General features: G+C 42.9%; 1 protein-coding gene across 2 annotated transcripts in view; it reads right to left on the reverse strand.

Annotated features, from left to right (window-relative positions):
- Positions 1-707: 707 nt before the first annotated feature.
- Positions 708-17,552, reverse strand: part of RCOR1 (REST corepressor 1) — a 253,493-nt gene continuing 236,648 nt past the window's right edge. For both annotated transcript variants that reach the window (XM_030214774.1, XM_030214773.1), the window contains exons 10-12: positions 16,774-16,831; positions 7,240-7,469; positions 708-3,059 (exon numbers count right to left, since the gene is read on the reverse strand). In XM_030214774.1, the coding sequence (XP_030070634.1) occupies positions 3,018-3,059; positions 7,240-7,469; positions 16,774-16,831 (330 nt within the window). In that variant the 3' untranslated portion in view covers positions 708-3,017. The remainder of the gene's footprint in view (positions 3,060-7,239; positions 7,470-16,773; positions 16,832-17,552) is intronic.

Raw genomic sequence — 17,552 nt, forward strand, 5'->3', positions numbered from 1 at the left:
TACAGTAACCAGTGGTAAATCAGTGCAATCCATCCTGACATTACTGCACTTTAGTGACCGATAAGTGAAATTATATAATTTTATATCAGTTCTCATTTCTAAAGTGAGTGCTGCTACTGGCAAATTCATCTCACCTACGTTTCTTACCCACACTTACAAGAGAACTGCCATAAGGTAGGTGAGAAAGCTATTTTTTTGTCGGCATATACAACTACAGCATAAGTTCTGATAATGGGAATTGTAATCATCTGATTTATGATTAATTCTGTGTAAGGAAGTCTAGACTAAGCTAGCACGGCTGAGTGTGAAAAAACAGTAGGATGAAATGGGATCCATTTTAGGATATCAAGGGTTTTAGGGGGGTCTTTTACTAAAGAATAACTTGAGTTATCTGCAGCAGGGTCCATTTTATTCCTATGGGCTCTGCTGCAGATAACTCGAGCTAATCTTTAGTAAAAGACCCCCTTAGAGACCAATACACTAAACTGTATTATCATGACCACTAACATACTCAAATGTGGGGTTTAACAAATGTACTAATCATTGATGTTTGTCTCCAATAACATGCTTGCCTTGCATTTTATCTGTTTTAATGCAGTAAGGGGTCCTTTTACAAAGGCGCATTAGCGTTTTTAGCGTGTGCTAAAAATAAGCACGTACTCAATGTAAGAGATGCCCATATATTTCTATGGGCATCTCTAGTATTTAGCATGCCCTAGTCATTAGCACACACTAAAAATGTTAGCACACCTTTGTAAAAGGACTCCTAAATTTTTTGCTGCGTCAATAGCCAACTTCTGTAAATCATTATTTTGTTAGCACAAATTTTGGATTAAACTAGCAAAACCTAATTTCTTCTCATTAACAGTGCTGTTAACACACGTTAAACACTTGCAATGGTTCATGCAGATGTACAATGTATGTTAACACTTGCATTATAGATAGCACAGTCTAACACAATGGCTCCTTTGAGGGATGCTGGTGGCAGGGCCACTCACGGTTACTGGAGACAGGAATTGCTCTAAGAAACTGCCGAACTCTCTACAGTACTGGAAGCAGGAAACGGAATGGTAGCTAAAGGCTGCTTATCCTAACCTGCATGGTGGGGGTATTCATGGAAACTAGTCCAAAGAAAATAACGGTATACTACCTGGAACTGAATAAGATATGGAACAAGCGTTGAGGGATCCTTAGAAAAAGAAAGGTTAAACAGGATCTATGGTACCATATAAGGCTGGGTCAATGAACACGTAGGATAAGAGCAGATCAAGATCATCAGACGATTTCTATGCTTCAACGTGTCACGTTTTGGATTGTAAGAAATGCTGGTGTCTCCCATCCAAACCTGAACTCATCACTACTTGCCAAAGCTTTGCATCCCCATGGCAAACTGTCAGTACGGCATTTTCAGCATACCCAGATGCTGTCATGCAGCTGCTCTTCTGTAATTTTCAAATGCAACACATTCCTCAAGAATTCTACTTTCCAATAGTTATCGTCAACAAGAATAGCAGCTCATGTTGATCCAGCAGCGAAAAGTTACTTTGGTTAACTGCAAGTTCGGACAGAGAAAACCCCTTGCAGTACTCATGAAATAAAAAGTACCAAGAAACATTCTGCATATTCTAGATGGAAGGCTCTGTAAAGCTGGTGAAGAGGACATAACAAGGGTCAAAGGACCAAGACATAAAATACCGATTTTATACCGTTCTCAACAAACACAACTTATATTAACATCGCAAATATACACACAAATTCAATGTTTTTTTTTAAAAATAAATTTGCATTATAACCCCCTTCTGCTAGCACAATAAATAGGAAAATGGCTGTCGTCAAGCAAAAGAATGAGAAAATAGACAAACTAATATGAAACTGTGCTGGCAATATTAACAGCCATTAGAAATCCCAGCATGAAGTTTATTTACATTTTAGAAACATCAAATACGGATGTTTCAGTTTAATCTTCGCTAAACTTTGCTGAAAGAGATAAGGCCTTCATTTACAAAGCTGCATTAACATGCATTAATATGATTTAGGGAGGACGTTATCAACGCGGGCGACTGTTAAGTCAGGTTCCTTTAGCACAGGATCCCACTTTATGCATCAGCTCCTGTGCCAAAATAACCTGACAACAGTAGCCCACGTTGATAACTTCCCCCCTTAATGCACATTAAATAATGCAAGCCTGTATTTTCAATAGGACCTATTTACTATGCGCTTAATTTGAATTAACGTGCGTTAAAAACGTTCATGCAGCTTTAGAATTGGGGGCTTAAACGTAAGTAGTACAAAAATGCCTTTGTTTCAAGACAAGTATTCCCTTTTACATTTGCGCTAATAAAAAAAGTTCTAAGACCGTTAGTGAACCTTCTGCAAAGTATTAACATTCTGAAAAGTAGCAAGGTGTAGAAACTGAAATCCAATATATGGCAATGTACAAGTTCAGACCCTTCAGAATATTTCTCTGCTTTTCACAATTCAGGTCACTGTATATTTTCCTGAAATATACCGCAATTTGCAAGTATGCACAAAGGCTAGAGGGATCTTTTGTAGAGAAAGCTCACTAATGATAATATTCATTATTATACTGTGATCATTGCATTTCCCTCAACAGCAGATACCAGTCATGCTCATCTACAGTTATACCTCCTGGGGCTGACAGGTCTAGATTATCCTACTGTAAAACATCAGGCCTGGGACAGAGGGAATCTGGACTCCTTAAAACTGGTCAAGACTTTATGTAGGTTTGTAGACTGTGGAAAAAAGTCACCAGTGCACAAGTCTGAAGCTGATGAAAATGGACTTTCATCCTGGGGTCTTGTCGAATAAAATGGAAGCAAGTAGCAAGGATGAGCAAGGGATTAAGGCAGATGCAGCATACGTCTGAAGCGTTTGCCATTTTTGGTTGTAGCTGCTCGTCCACAAAGAAGATGCAGATGGCTGTCTGAGGTTTGTTAATACCTGATGTCCTGAATAACACAGTAGTCAAACGTAAAATTGTTCTAGGTGACCGGTCCTCATGATGCGGAGGCGTATCTGACATCAAGAAGAGATGTAGTCTAAGGGGAAAAATAAACAAAGCTTTTTAATTTAAAATTAGACATTAATGAAGTCATTTTATACTGGTCACCTATATGAAAAGGCCACCTAAGTGCCTGTTGCCAGTCTATATTACAAAAGGCAGACAGGTGCCTATCAGGCTTATTTTCGAAAGTGATCGCCGGCCACTTCCCGACATAAATCGGGAGATGGCCAGCGATCTCTCAAAAGTGGCGAAATCGGTATAATGGAAAGCGGCTTTTTTGACATCATCGCCGCTTTACCGTCGCCTCGCCTGTGCCTGCAGTGGGAATCAAACCCAGTTCCCCAGGACCAAAGTCCACCACGCTAACCAGTAGGCCACTCCTTCTACAGTAGCAGATGTCCCTGATTCTTTATAGATGGTTGTGAGATTACCCTTAGAAAGAAAATTTGAACTTTGGGTGCTTTTATTGATTCAGCATTGAATATGAAATCTCAAGTAGCTAAAAGGTGATTAGTACTGTATACTTCAAATTAAGACTTGTTAGAAGACTGAAGGATTATTTATCTTGTGAGAATTTTCGTTGAGTGGTTGAAAGCATAGTAATGCCTCACTTAGATTACTATAATGCACTATATTTTTAGGGTTACCAAAATACGCTTTACAGTTGTTACAAATTGCACAAAATGCTGTTGCTCATGTACTTCTAAGGAATGAGTCATTTTGAACATATAGCTCCTGAGAGTGCAACATAAGATCTTGCTCATGGTATTCAAAGTGATAACCAATAAAATCTCTCCAGTGATTTTAGCAAGTTTGTATTTACACCAGCCTTCTCATTCTTTGAGGTCAGTATCTTCTAATATGCATGATGCTCTTTCCTTTTTTTTAAATTTATAATATTTGCAAGTTATTACAAGTACACACTTATGAAAGAAATACAGAGAAAATATTTTATTTATTAGGATTTATTTACCGCCTTTTTGAAGAACTTCACTCGAGGCGGTGGGACACTGAGAAAATAATTTGGCTAAATTAAAGTCTTCAATCTTGAACAAGTTAAAAGTGGAGTGTTCAAATTGAGATCAGGGCTGTGGCCTAACTGCGCAGCCACTTATGAAAAAGAAAGGAAATGCCAAAAAAACTGACGCAACATAAGAGGGAAGGGGAAAACAGTGAAAAAATAAGGGAGATAATTACCTGCTGGGGAAGGCACTTGTGACAGCGAAAAAATTCAGAAAAAAACGCAGTATGAGGAGAAGACGAACAAAACGCGTCCTCTCTGCTCCGCAGAAATAAAGAGACTGAGGGTCCTGCACTCGAGTATCAGGCATGAAGGCACTAGCATGTGCAGTGGGTCACTGCTAGACTTTTATTACTAGCGAAATCAATGTCCGCACCGGGGCTCCATTGGATGACGTCACCCACGTGGTAATAACACAGCCCGCTTGTCCTTGCAGAAATGTGATACTGATGCCAAGAGAATTTCACTGGGTACCAGAACAGTGAATTACATTTAAGACTGTATGTCTAGTTTTTAGGTTCCTTCATCCATCAGGGCAACATTACTTAAATGATTTATGAATCCCTATGTGTCTGTAAGGGAACTTTGTTCCTCCCAGTACGGCGGTTTTATCTGTTCCTGGTCTGTAGCAGATTAAATCATCATCTAGACAGACCACATTTGTTTATTTTGGCCTCCAGCTCTGGAATTCATTGCCAGAGGACAAACCACCAGGGAAACTACCTTGCATTTAGGAAGGAAATTAAGGCTCGGTTTTGTATACATACTTTTTCCTTGGAGTAGGGATTTTCCTTTTCAACTATGTGAAGATTATTTTTTTCTTTAAGATTTATGGGTAGGGGGGTTTAGGATAGTCTATTAGGGAACAGTAGAAACAGGGGGGGATTAATATTAATTTTTTTTATATTATATTCCACTTAGAAATTTGTAGTTAAGTGAGTAATCAAACATATCTAAATTTCCAAAGACAGGAAGCTGAAGAACTAGGAGACAAGATATGAAATGGCTTCTGAACTGTGGTCTCGATTTCAGCGATTAACCCAATAAGGACAGTTGAAATAGAGCTGGGAGGGGGAGGAGGGAGGGAAACGTGGGGGAAAAATGAATACGTTTACATTGTTGTATTGTAATGATGCTTAATAAAAAAATATTCAAACATTAAAAAAAAAAAAAAAAGATATGAAATGGCAAGGAGGTATACATAAGAGAAACATCAGAATAGGATGTGGATGCCTCGAATGTCCTCCTGGAGAAGGTTTAGAAAAAGAAACCGTGACAATTCAAAAAGGAGGAGGAAATATACAGAGGATCCCTAAATGGCAAGACAATGAAAACCAAGCATTGTTGTAGTATGGCTGAAAAGTAGGTTAAGTTTAAAAGCAGGCGATACCTGGGTAGTTAAGAGAGTGACCGGAGGAAGCAGAGGAGACAGAGAAAAACACCAATAAAACCCCTCTCTCTTTCAGTTTAGATTTTTTTTTTGTATGGGATAAACATAAAGGAATCCTGTTCAGAAGGAATGGATCCTCAGAAGCTTAGCTGAGATTGGGTGGCAGCACCGGTGGTGGGAGGCGGGGCTAGTGCTGGGCAGACTTCTACAAGTCTGTGCCCTGGAAATGGCAGATACAAATTTCAACCTCTTTTGTTATTACCGGGTTTATAGCCGGTCTGGTGGTTTTGAGGGGAGGTGTTTCACCTTGTTAATTTCTATTATTAGTGAAGGAGAGGGAGAGTTTTTATACCATCTGTTTTTCTCATGTATTCATGAGTTTTTTCGTTTGGCTTTTTTTCTCTCTCATTCTCCTCACTGGAACCAGTGATAGTACTCTACTCCTTTAGAAAATAGTGGATTGTGCAATTTTTGCAGTATGTTCCCTATTAGGAGTTTTAAGGTTCCTTGTTGATTTATTAGAAAAGATACCGGTTGTGTAATCTTGGAATTACAAGGTGAGACACCCACAAACCTGTAATTTCAACCTCTTTTGTTATTTAGATACAAATCAAGGTCATGTATACACAAAGTAGCACATATGAGTTTATCTTGTTGGGTAGACTGGATGGACCGTACAGGTCTTTCTCTGCCATCATCTACTATGTTACTATGTATTGTTTGCTTTTAGTAGTGTGTTTTAGCTGGTTGATTTGTTTTATAAAGGTTATTTGTTATGACATGTATTTTATTATGTATGGTTGTAATTCACATTGTTTTATGCACAACATAAATGCAATAAATAAGTAAATATAAAAAAAAACTCACTCCTGTCCCACAGTGGTGCTTCCCTCTCCCTAGATACTTTCCCCCCTCTTTCCCTTCCTTCTCCCACTGCTGTTTTTCCCATACCACCACAGCAGCAGAGGGGTTACCAGCAGGTTAAGAACACTGCTCTTTCATGCCTCCTGCCTGAGACAGGAGGAGGGACGATTAGGCTTAGAAAAAGTGGGCTTGGCATTAATTGGTGAGATGATGCAGATCTTTTCTGGATTTTTACCTCGAGGCCAGTGGTTCAAGCTCTGGTTCCCCACAATTGAATTACTATAATGGGCTGCCTTTTGAAGCTCACAAGTTGGCTACAGCTTGCAGCTTTCAGACTTTTTTTTGGTAAATCAAAATGACGATCTGCTATTTCTCTGTTATGCTAACTAAGCTTGCTGCCCATTTGTCAGAGGTCTCACTTTAAGATCCTGGTGATCACTTTTAAAACTGCACGAGAGTAGTCCCCAATATCTCAGGAAAAACCCTAGTGTCAGCTGCATTCCAGCCAGGCAGCTTTGTTAATTATACCTACTTATCAAATAGTAAAGACCAGAATATTTCTGTGATGGCTCCTATTTTGTAAAATATGCTTTATAAAGTTACCACCCAAGTGGGTGGGGATGGGGCGGGGGATTATACATTTTATAATAAAGACTGAGCTTTGCAGAGCTACCTTAGAGGTATGGGGTCCTCCAATGTCAGTTACTTTGATTCAGACCCCTCCCTCCATGATAGCCCTGCTTCTAAGTATCAGTACTGGTCTTTCTAGGGGAAAAAAAAAACCTGATCTAAACTGAAATCTACCAAGACAGGAGACTCAGGAACAATCCAGATCCCAGAATAAGTGGGCTGATAACGTAAGGAATTCCAGCTGCTGCACTAAGGAGTTAGGACAACATATGAAGCGCCCGAGCTAACTTGAAAGAAACAAAAATGTACCTCATCCTCCTCTTCAGCCGTTCTAATAGCAGTTTCAGGTAACTTGAGAGACGTCTGGTTTTCATCACCATTTTCTTCCACTTTACCATGTTCTGCCTCCCATTCTTGCAAAACTTCATCTATGTTGAAGCGGCGTCGGTAATTTACAAAGAAGTTTTTCACTTGGACCACTGACTTGTTTCCAATCACGTCAGAGATAGCCTGAAAATCTCGGCCATACTTCCTGATTGCTGAAAAGAAAAAAAAAACGGAACATTTTTACAAGGAAAGTACGTGTCTTAATGCTGCTAAGCGTCAGGTGTAGACACAAGCCAGATCTGAGGGATCAAAGGAAGATAGACTGAGACGAATCTGATAAAAAGGAAGAGAAGAAATGAAACCCACAAAGCGATTAGGGTACTAAAATTCAGACCATGTGAAGATCACAGTAGGTAGCAAAAGGAAGAGAGAAAATGTAGCTTGAGTGGTGTCACCAAAACCAGGTACCAACCAAATATTGCGAACACCTTAGAGCGGGGTTTGGCAACCCTTTTTGTGGCCCGAATCCAAAATGAACAGCTGTAACACTATTAGAAGTGCGTCCCTGCGATCCAGATTCCGGAGCTCCTGCGGCTACACCCTACCTGGCAACGCAGACTTCCAACTATGCACCTAGTACTGAATATTAGTGGTAAGTCCCTAAATTCTCTTTGCTGACCCAACTTCTACTACCTGCCCACCCATATTTTGGGCACCTAAACTTTAAGTACTCGGAAGAGAACCGTTTCACTTGCTCAGATCTAAATTTGGACTCTAGATCTTTTGAATATTACCACCCTCCGAGGGCCAGATTCTATAAATGGTGCCCAGAGAAAAATAAGCGCCGAGTACAGAACGTAGCGCCTGGATCCGTGCCCAACTGTTGGCACAAAGATTTATACCAACTGAAACCTAATGTAAATCCTCGCACCTAAATTAGGCGCGGATCCCCCAAATTCTATACTACTACGTGCATCTTCAGTGAACACCCTTGACCCGCCCGTGCTACTCTCATGGCCACGCCCACTTTTCAGCTGTGAGCTAAGAGATTTACACGTGCATCTTTATAGAATAGCGCATATAAAGATGTGCGCGTAAATCCAAATTGTTGCCAATTAATGCCAATTGATTGTTAGTACCCTTGTCACTAATTGGCTTGTTACTCAATTAAATTATGCGCACAAATTAGGCACAAGCTTAAATTTGCATTTGCAATTTTGAGCGCCATATACAGAATCTGGCGTTAAAAATTTTTTCCCTACTCGCACATGGAGAATGTGAGAAAATATTTTGAAAACCAAATCTTAAGTCTTGTTTTGTTCTGTATCTTTAACAGCAACGTACTAAAAATTAAAATAAGCAAATCAAGAAACAAAACCATAGCAAAAGATTTCTAATCAAATCTCTTGGGATGGAGAGCTGAGCCTCCCTGAGATTAATGTGCATCCTGCCAGAGCCCCTGCCTTAAAATCTTACTCAGGAAGGGACAGCAACACCCCATCTGTAAGGCAACTCCATATTTATGAGGCAGAGGGAGAGGACAGAGAAAGAACAGGCTTCTCGGCCTTTTGATCTGCTTTATAATCTGAAGATGGTCTCTGGCTTTTTTGATACACAGAGAGCCTGTACAATATTGGGAGAGGGGATTTAACAGTTCCCCATTCAACCCCACCAGGAACACAAAGGTCAAATGACCATTACCAAAGCAGAAGGATTCAATCTCCTGTTTAAAAAAAACCCCAAGCATTATGTTTTCATTTTTTTTTTAATATATCGCCAGCAAGCCGTGAAGTGGTCTATATTATTTTTCTGTCCCTAGAAGGCTCACATTTTGTACCAAGATCACAAGGAGCTGAACTAGGATTTGAGCCAGATTCCCCTGGTTCTCAGCCCACTGCTCTAACCATCAGGCTATTCCTCCGCTATGAAGGGACTTGGTACGGATTTCAGGAGGGTGAAGATCCCTAGCTAAGAGGAAAAGGAGCTTGATCCTGAAACCAGTTACTTTGTTAAATTTCTTTTCGCATAAACCAGCCCAGTCTGTGCTCTATGTTTTATATATATATAGGGCTTTTTTTGAGGGGGTACCGAGTACCGGCACCTTTTCCATCGTCTTCTAAAATTGACCTATGGTCCTCATATTTTCATGAAAGAGCTCAGGCTCTACACACCAACTCTGCCTTGTCATAGATTCTGTGACTGGTTGTAGGGGGCCTGGCTATTGTGGGGGTGGGTCCCTCAGTGATCATCCCACCCCTGAAGGGTGGCTTGGCATTTGAGTACCGGCACCTTTTTCGCTAGAAAAACCTCACTGTATATATATATATATTTCCCTCCCATAACGTAAGACCCTCAGCAGTTGGGTGGACTGTAAATGATATGATATTAAATACGAGAACTCTATAGTAGCTTAAACATGAGCAGAAGGAAGTCAAAATGAAACTACTCAATCTTTAAAATACAGTTTTACTCAACTCTGCCAAGAAGACAGTTCACTTCTGGTGAAGTGGCCAGCAGGCCGGGAAAGGGAAACACTGTGACTCATCATGATCTGCCTAGAGACACTATTAAGATAAGAATTCAAGAATGTATAGCCAGGGCTGGAAACAATTGTAGAAAACCCCAGCAGATATATTGTTAGGGTCCCAAGTAGGGATGGCAAATTCTAATCATTTAATGCCACACTTGGCTTTGACTTTCAGGACAGCTAAATTATGCAAGGAAAGCTCTTCAGTAACCGATATGCAGATATCTCAAAATATTCATCGTGGAAATCCTGGAAGCCAGCCCTGGGTCTGTGGCACTTCTGGTTTGTTGCCTGTCATCTCTGAAACACAAACAGAAACCCCTCATCTCCTCTCTGTTTCTCTTCCCCTTCCATTATTCTTCATGGTGGTCTTGTCCCTTCCCCTACTATATTTGGTTTCTCGGGGGGGGGGGGAGGGAATTCTGCAGCTGGGGCCTCCACTTACCGTGTTTCCCCAAAAATAAGACAGTGTCTTATATTAATTTTTGCCCCCCAAAACGCACTAGGTCTTATTTTCAGGGGCTGTCTTATTTTTCGGGGAAACATCGGGGTTGGATCGGGGTTGGCCCGCCCGCCCTCCGTCGCTCCCGAAACTAACCTTAAACGCCTCCTTTCACCTTCGCAGCAAGCAGCAGCAGGGCAGGCCACTCCTTCCTTCCGTGTCCTGCCCTCACCTGACGTAACGTGTAAATGCGGCAGGGACATGTGTAACATACAGTATTCTGTAAATTGCATGCATAAGGGGGTTCCATGCCCATGTTTCACTCATGCACATGACCCTCGTGCATTTACACACTGTATCACCTACATATGCCAATACAGAATAGTGTACACTTATTACATGTGCACGAGGCACATAAATTATTCAAGTGCCTAGATTACAGAATTGCCCTTTCAATGCTCACTTCACCCCCTCCCACAGAGCAGCAGGCTGAGAACCAGAGAAGCCAAATTTGCTCCTTTTGATTTTGTTCTTAATCCTTCACTGTGTCAGGTACATACAGACTGCAAGCCCTCTGATGACAAGGAAATACCTACCTCACCTTGAGGTACTACTAAAATCCAAATCCACCACTCTGTTCTTAGATATAGACACACACTCCCACTCTTCATTCATCCCCCACCAAATTTCTATTTTTTTTCTCTTCTTATACCCTTCTAGTACCACAGGAAGGAAGTCAGGAGGCCAGCAACATAAACAGCATGATATCTCTAGACATAAATATTTGGGGTGGCAACAGAGGGCAAGCTAGGTATGTGGGGGGGGGGGGGGGCAAGTCAAAGCGACATTTCCAAACATAACCCCCTTCCCCCCTCCACTTTTAAATTAGCAATCCTCTATACATAAAATAAACCCTCCCCCTCCAGCTTGTCTAAACTACCTGGTAAAAACCATCATTATATAATTGATACCACCATTCCACAAATTCTTCTATGTAGGTGTGAAGTTTGGATTCTCTATAGGATTGGTCAGAATCTCAATACAAACCTTAAAGCTCCAGTTCTGTATCACAAACTCATATTCCCCAACAACGAAACTACCAACCCCTTACAACTGGCCACACCAAAAATATTCAAATTAGGACAATCAACTTAGGAACAGCACACACCCCTTCTACTTTAAGATAATTTGTTTTAAAGTATATGGGTTTTTGTTTGTATGGTGACTCTACTACAGTGCTTCTCAACCCAGTCCTTGGGGCACACTCAGCTAAGTTGGGTTTTCGGGATATCTGCCATGAAGATGCATGAGATAAGCCTGTATACCAAGGAGGCATTGTATGACAGTCTCTCTCATGCATTTTCTGTTATTCTGGACGTGAGCCCTTGAGCCCAGGCTGAGGCCTAGTATAGGATTTTGGCCAAGGCCTAGGGTAGACCAAATAGGCCCTACGCACCACCCCAGCCGCCAAGCCCCGCACACACACAACAGCTAACAGGCACCACCAGAAAATGGGAGATAGAGCATTCACGCAGAGTCTAAGCAAGAAGGCCTCCCAGCCGACTGGGAACCCAGTCACACTTTGGGAGGGGAGAAAGAAGAACGAAGGATCCCCAAGGGACTGAGCACAAGCAGCACACACAGTGCAGGCTAGAGACACTAGAAAAAGGGTGAGAGACAGAACCTCTAAAGGTATACACAAGGCTGTGCCACAGGGCGATCAAGAATACAGGAAGACCGAACACTCTAGGCTGTATTATACAGCACTCGAGGGAAAAAGGGAACCAACTATAGGAATACACTGTAGGCTGAACCGTTCAGCACTCAGGGAAAGGGGAAGCCACTCAAAGGTAAACTCTAAGGTATGCCACTAGGCACTCAAGGAAAAAAGGGAAACCACTCATAGGAATACACTAGGCTGTGCCCCACAGCACTCAAGGGAACTAGGCTGCACCTTATAGCATACAAAGATACAGGAAGCCCTACAAGGAACACACTAGGCTGTACCATACAGTGCACAAAGGAAAAAGAAAACTACCTATAAGAATAAACAAAGCTGGCCCCACAACACACAAGGGAAAAGGGAACAGTAAGCAAACAGAGGAAGTTGCCTTGACACACACAGACCAGAAAAGAAGCACTGCTCACCGGAAACAGGAGACAGATTCAGCAAACAGAGAACTAAAAGCAACAAACAGGAGCAATATACAAGGACAGGGGGACTGCCAAACGGAGGCAGAACCACAGGGAGCAGAGCAACAGCTCAGCACAACAAAGGGAACAGAGAGAGAGAGAGAGAGAGAGAGAGAGAAAACTAAACAAACAAACTGGAACAATACAAGGCACAAGCTTACCACCAACAGCACAACAGAATAAACAAGCACCAAGGAGAAAGACTAAACTCCAACGTGAACACAAGCGCCCAAGCACAGGCTGGCTTCAGATGAGCAAACAAAGCAATCAACGCTAAAGCAAGGATTGCAGGGAAAGGCAGGCTTAAATGGATCAAGCTTCTGAGGTCTGCTGGCTCAGCCCCTGACAAGCTAATCAGGAGCGAGTCCCGAACATTACCCTGCCTATCCAGCAGAATCATACCATTTTCATTGTGGATATCCCAAAAACCCAACTAGTGGGGTCTCTACCAGAAGTAGAGACCCCACTAGTCCTGAGCATTTTATTTTTCAAACAGGCCAGACACTTTGAAAAATAGCACAGAACCTTTAAAAAATGCACTCAAAACCTATACAGAAAGCTAGGGCTGCTGAGAGACTGAACCGGGCCAGGGCCGCTGCGCCGCCCCTCCCCCACAATCATCACAGCTGCCCCCCCCCCCCCCTTAGATCACTGCTGACCCCCCAAGATCACTGGTGGGGATCCCGAGGCCCTGCTAGCAGAAGACATCTTTCTCCAGCACTGCTCTTCTGCCGATCGCCTGCCCATGCGGCTGCTTTTTTCTCTCAGGGCATGCTCGGTTTCAAAACCAAGCATGCGCCCTGAGAGGAAAAGCCGCCGCTCAGCTGGGCAGAAGAGCAGCGCTGGAGTTGTTCCTCCGGGTCCTCTCCAGCCGCTGCGCCAGAGTTTTCTCTCTCCTGCTCCTGTCAGGACACGATCACTCGGGTCCCAGCAGGAGCAGGAGAGAGAGAGATCCCTGCGCTGAGCCCCCCTTGGAGGCCCAGGGAATCCCCCCCCCTCCCCCCCGCAGAAAGCTTACCAAATCATAATAGCCCTAACCCACATATAAAGATAGGCCCTAGAGTACCCAAATAACCTGCTACTGTGAAACTGGAACAAGATGGACTGTTACATAATCCTACACAGCAGAATCCTTCACCTCAGTTGCAGATGCAGAACATGACTCTCACCTGATACAAAACAGGGAAGAGCAAAAAACACGCTGACAAAAACTGAAAGCAGAGATACCAGACTCTGCATGTCAAGTAACACTAGGGAAATAGAAATAAATGCATGTCCTCCTGTACAGTGCAAATAAAGCCGACAGATGTAAACTCTCAACACCGACATAATTCAATCACTAAACTGAAAATAGAATCAATTTTCCTACCTTTGTTGTCTGGTGATTTTATTATTCTAATCATCTTGTTCCCAATCTCTGGTTCTGCTTTCCTCTGTCTGTGCTCTTAACTCTGTTTCCAGGGCCTCCTTTCCATTTTATTTCTTATTTCTTTTCTCACCTCCTTTCTTCTTCACTTTCTGCCTTATGTCTGTTTGGCACGGATCTTTCACATTTTTTTTTAATTACTTTTGTACCCCGAGCTTTCTTCAATGTTTTTGCCGCCTTCTCAAATCTATCTAGCTTTCCCTGTCCCCTGTTCTCTTCATGTGCGGCATGTCTCCCCTCTTCCCTTCATGTGCAGCCCTTCATCCTCTCTCTTCCCTTCCATCCATGTGCATTTCCCCCTCTCCCTTCCCTCATATCCAAGTGCACCTTCCCCTCCCTTACCTATTCTCCTATACAAGTGCATTCCCTCCTCCTTTCCCTCACATCCAAGTACAGCATTTTTCCCTCTCCCTTCCATCCATGAGCATTTCCCCCCTCTCCCTTCCATGCCATCCATGTGCGGCCTTCCCTCCCCCTTCCCTTCCATGCCATCCATGTGCATTTTCCTTTCATTCATATGCAATATGCAGCCTTCCCTCCTCTCCCTTCCATTCCTGTGCAGCCTGTCCCCCCTTTCCTTCCTTTTCCCTTCCATCCCATCCATGTGCATCACCCCTCCCTTCCCCCTATCCATTTACAGCAATTCCCCCTCTCCCTTCCATTCATGTGCATTTCCCCCTCTTCCTGCCCTCCTATCCAAGTGCAGCCTCCCACCCACCCTTCCATCCATGTACATTTCTCCATCTCCCTTCCCTGCCCTCCTATTCAAGTGCAGCCTTCCCCCTCTCCCTTCCCAACTAAATGCAGCTTTCCCCCGCTCCCTTCCCTCCTATCCAAGTGCAGCCTTTCTCCCGCTCCCTTATCATCATGTAGCAACTCTCCCTCCTTGCTCCCGATGCAGCACCTCTCTCCCTCGGGCAGCAATGATTCCCAGTCACTGCTGCCTGTGCCAGCTTAGAGAATCAAAATGGCGGTTGCGACCTCTCGCAGTAGTCTTGCAAGAGTTCACGGCCACCATTTAGAACTGCGAAGCTGGCTGCCCGACCAACACCAAAGCCCCCTCCACAAATTGGGGAAAGCCCCGAGTCCCTGCACCCACTTGAACTGTTTGGGTAGGTCCAGGGACTCGAGGCTTTTGCATGCGGCTTTCACTGGGGGTGCAACAAGATTTTGGGGGGTGCATTTGTACCCCCTTATTGATGCCTATGCTTACGTCAAGAGTACATATTCCGGAACTGGGGTGGCAAGACATTTTTTGGGGGTGGACTTGCCACCCTGTAGTGATGCCTACGATGACAGCATGCCATCTATATCTCTCCCCTGCATATTTTCCGAGTAGAAAGAAAGCTGATGAGAAGGGAGAAGCAGCAATCTTATTAATCTCAACCTGTCCTCCTCACTGCCAGACTCCTGGCCATTCCTGCAACAGTGTTTCTTGGGGTGGAGGACCAGATCCTATGGTAACTCTTGGATGTTTTCTCAGCAGCCACAAATACTTCTCCCTCCCTTCCACAATGTCCTGAACCGGGGTGCAGAAGTGCTGAATAAAACAGAGGACCAGGCTCTGGACATCAGCATGGAAATTTTAGGTGCCATATGGCTGTGCGCCCAGGACATTCTCAAACTCTGATTATACATGTAGCCTCCTTTTCAACTCTTGATGGAGACACACCCCAAAAAAACTCACAAATACCTTTGGATTGAGTAGCATTCCTTCATACTGGAATATGTACCGAGTCCCCTCCTACAGACTCACTCCACAAAGATAAATACTCTCTCCAAAAGGAAAGGAAGTGCTCGTCTCATCCCCTCCTGGCTCCTTTACTAGAGCACCTGAGAGCACAGCTCTTCAGATCCAGGATACCCAGTCAGGACCAGATTAAAGCATAGGCAAATTAATCACATGCCTAGGGACCAATAGGTTTTGGGGGCCTTATGTGATATGCCTTAATCCAGCCCTGGTTTTTACCATCATTTCTAAAAAAAACAAAAAACAAAAACCAACCCCCCCCCCCAAAAGCCATCACTGGCCTGATGCCAGTACTTGTGCAAGTGAGGCACTCCTTGGCAATCTGGCTGTAGTCCACTGGTGAGAGAATGATCAGAGCAGTGGTGCCACTTGATTTCTCCTCCTCTCAAAATCAGCATCCAGTATTGTTTATCTATCGATCCTCTCAGTACCCTTCTCCACCACCGCCAACTCCAGGCTCCGCCCATTCTGCCTCGCCTCACCCTATGCTTGGAATCAACTTCCTGAGCCCTTACGCCAAGCCCCCTCCCTACCCATCTTCAAATCCTTGCTCAAAGCCCACCTCTTCAATGTTGCTTTCGGCACCTAACCTTTATACCTTTCAGGAAATCTAGACTGCCCCATTTTGACGACCCCTACTCGACTGACTGTACATTTGTACTTTAGATTGTAAGCTCTCTGAGCAGGGACTGTCCTTCTATGTTAAATTGTACAGCGCTGTGTAACCCTAGTAGCGCTTTAGAAATGTTAAATAGTACTAGTAGTAGTAGTATCGAGATTCCTGATGGAATCTGTGAGACAACAATGATGTAAAAGAGAAAGAGAGGGGCTAAGTCTAATGTGTGAGCTGAGGTAAGGAGTTTGCATTTGAGGGTTCTACCCAAGTTTAATACATGAAAACAATATTGATGGGTACGTAGCCACAGTCTAGCAAAAAAAGTGATAAAGAAGCAATTTTAAGCCCATCACCATATCAGAAAGGATATGTCTGCATTATTGCGGATTTGGGTACAGAAACTGTGGATTATTTACTGGCCCCTGGACAACCATTTAAGAAAAGCTGTTGGACTTAACTGTACTCTAGTCTTCTTTCAACTGAACTGTAAATATATAACCTTAGGATTCAATTATTAGTTTGCTAAAAAAAAAAAAACACAGAAAGAATTGTAATTTCATACCTTGTACAGCAAGTAGCTGCTCTTCAGTAGTCCATCGAGCATTAAATTTTTGAACAACCTAAAATTATAAACAATACAATTTTATTTCTAACAGTTCTAACTGAAAGTTGGATATAGTTAATTCAAAAGATATCATTTATTAACAAATGTATTACATTTGAAGGCTTATTTCCAAAATCCTCTTAAGTTCAGTACAACTAATATGGACTTAGCAAGTTTTGGAAATAAACACTTCAATTGCACAACATAACAAAAGTTCTTTGTATTTCAGCCCTTTTTCTTGAATAATTTCCTTTCTCCCTCTCTCTCTCTTTTTTTTGTGTGTGTGTGGTCTTCTTTAGCTCGGAAAGCGAATAGAATGTTGGGTATTATTAGGAAAGGTACGCAGGTGTGAGGATGATATAATGCCGTTGTATCGCTCCATGGTGCGACCGCAGCTTGAGTATTGTGTTCAATTCTGGTCGCCACATCTCAAGAAAGATATAGTGGAATTGGAAAAGGTGCAGCGAAGGGCAACTAAAATGATAGCGGGGATGGGACGACTTCCCTATGAAGAAAGATTAAGGAGGCTAGGGCTTTTCAGCTTGGAGAAGAGACGGCTTAGGGGAGACATGATCGAGGTATACAAAATAATGAGTGGAGTGGAACAGGTGGATGTGAAGCGTCTGTTCATGCTTTCCAGAAATACTAGGACTAGGGGGCATGCGATGAAACTACAGTGTAGTAAATTTAAAACAAATCGGAGAAAACTTTCCTTCACCCAACGCATAATTAAACTC

Source organism: Microcaecilia unicolor, chromosome 9 (assembly GCF_901765095.1).
Source record: "Microcaecilia unicolor chromosome 9, aMicUni1.1, whole genome shotgun sequence".
NCBI classification, from domain to species: Eukaryota; Metazoa; Chordata; class Amphibia; order Gymnophiona; family Siphonopidae; genus Microcaecilia; species Microcaecilia unicolor.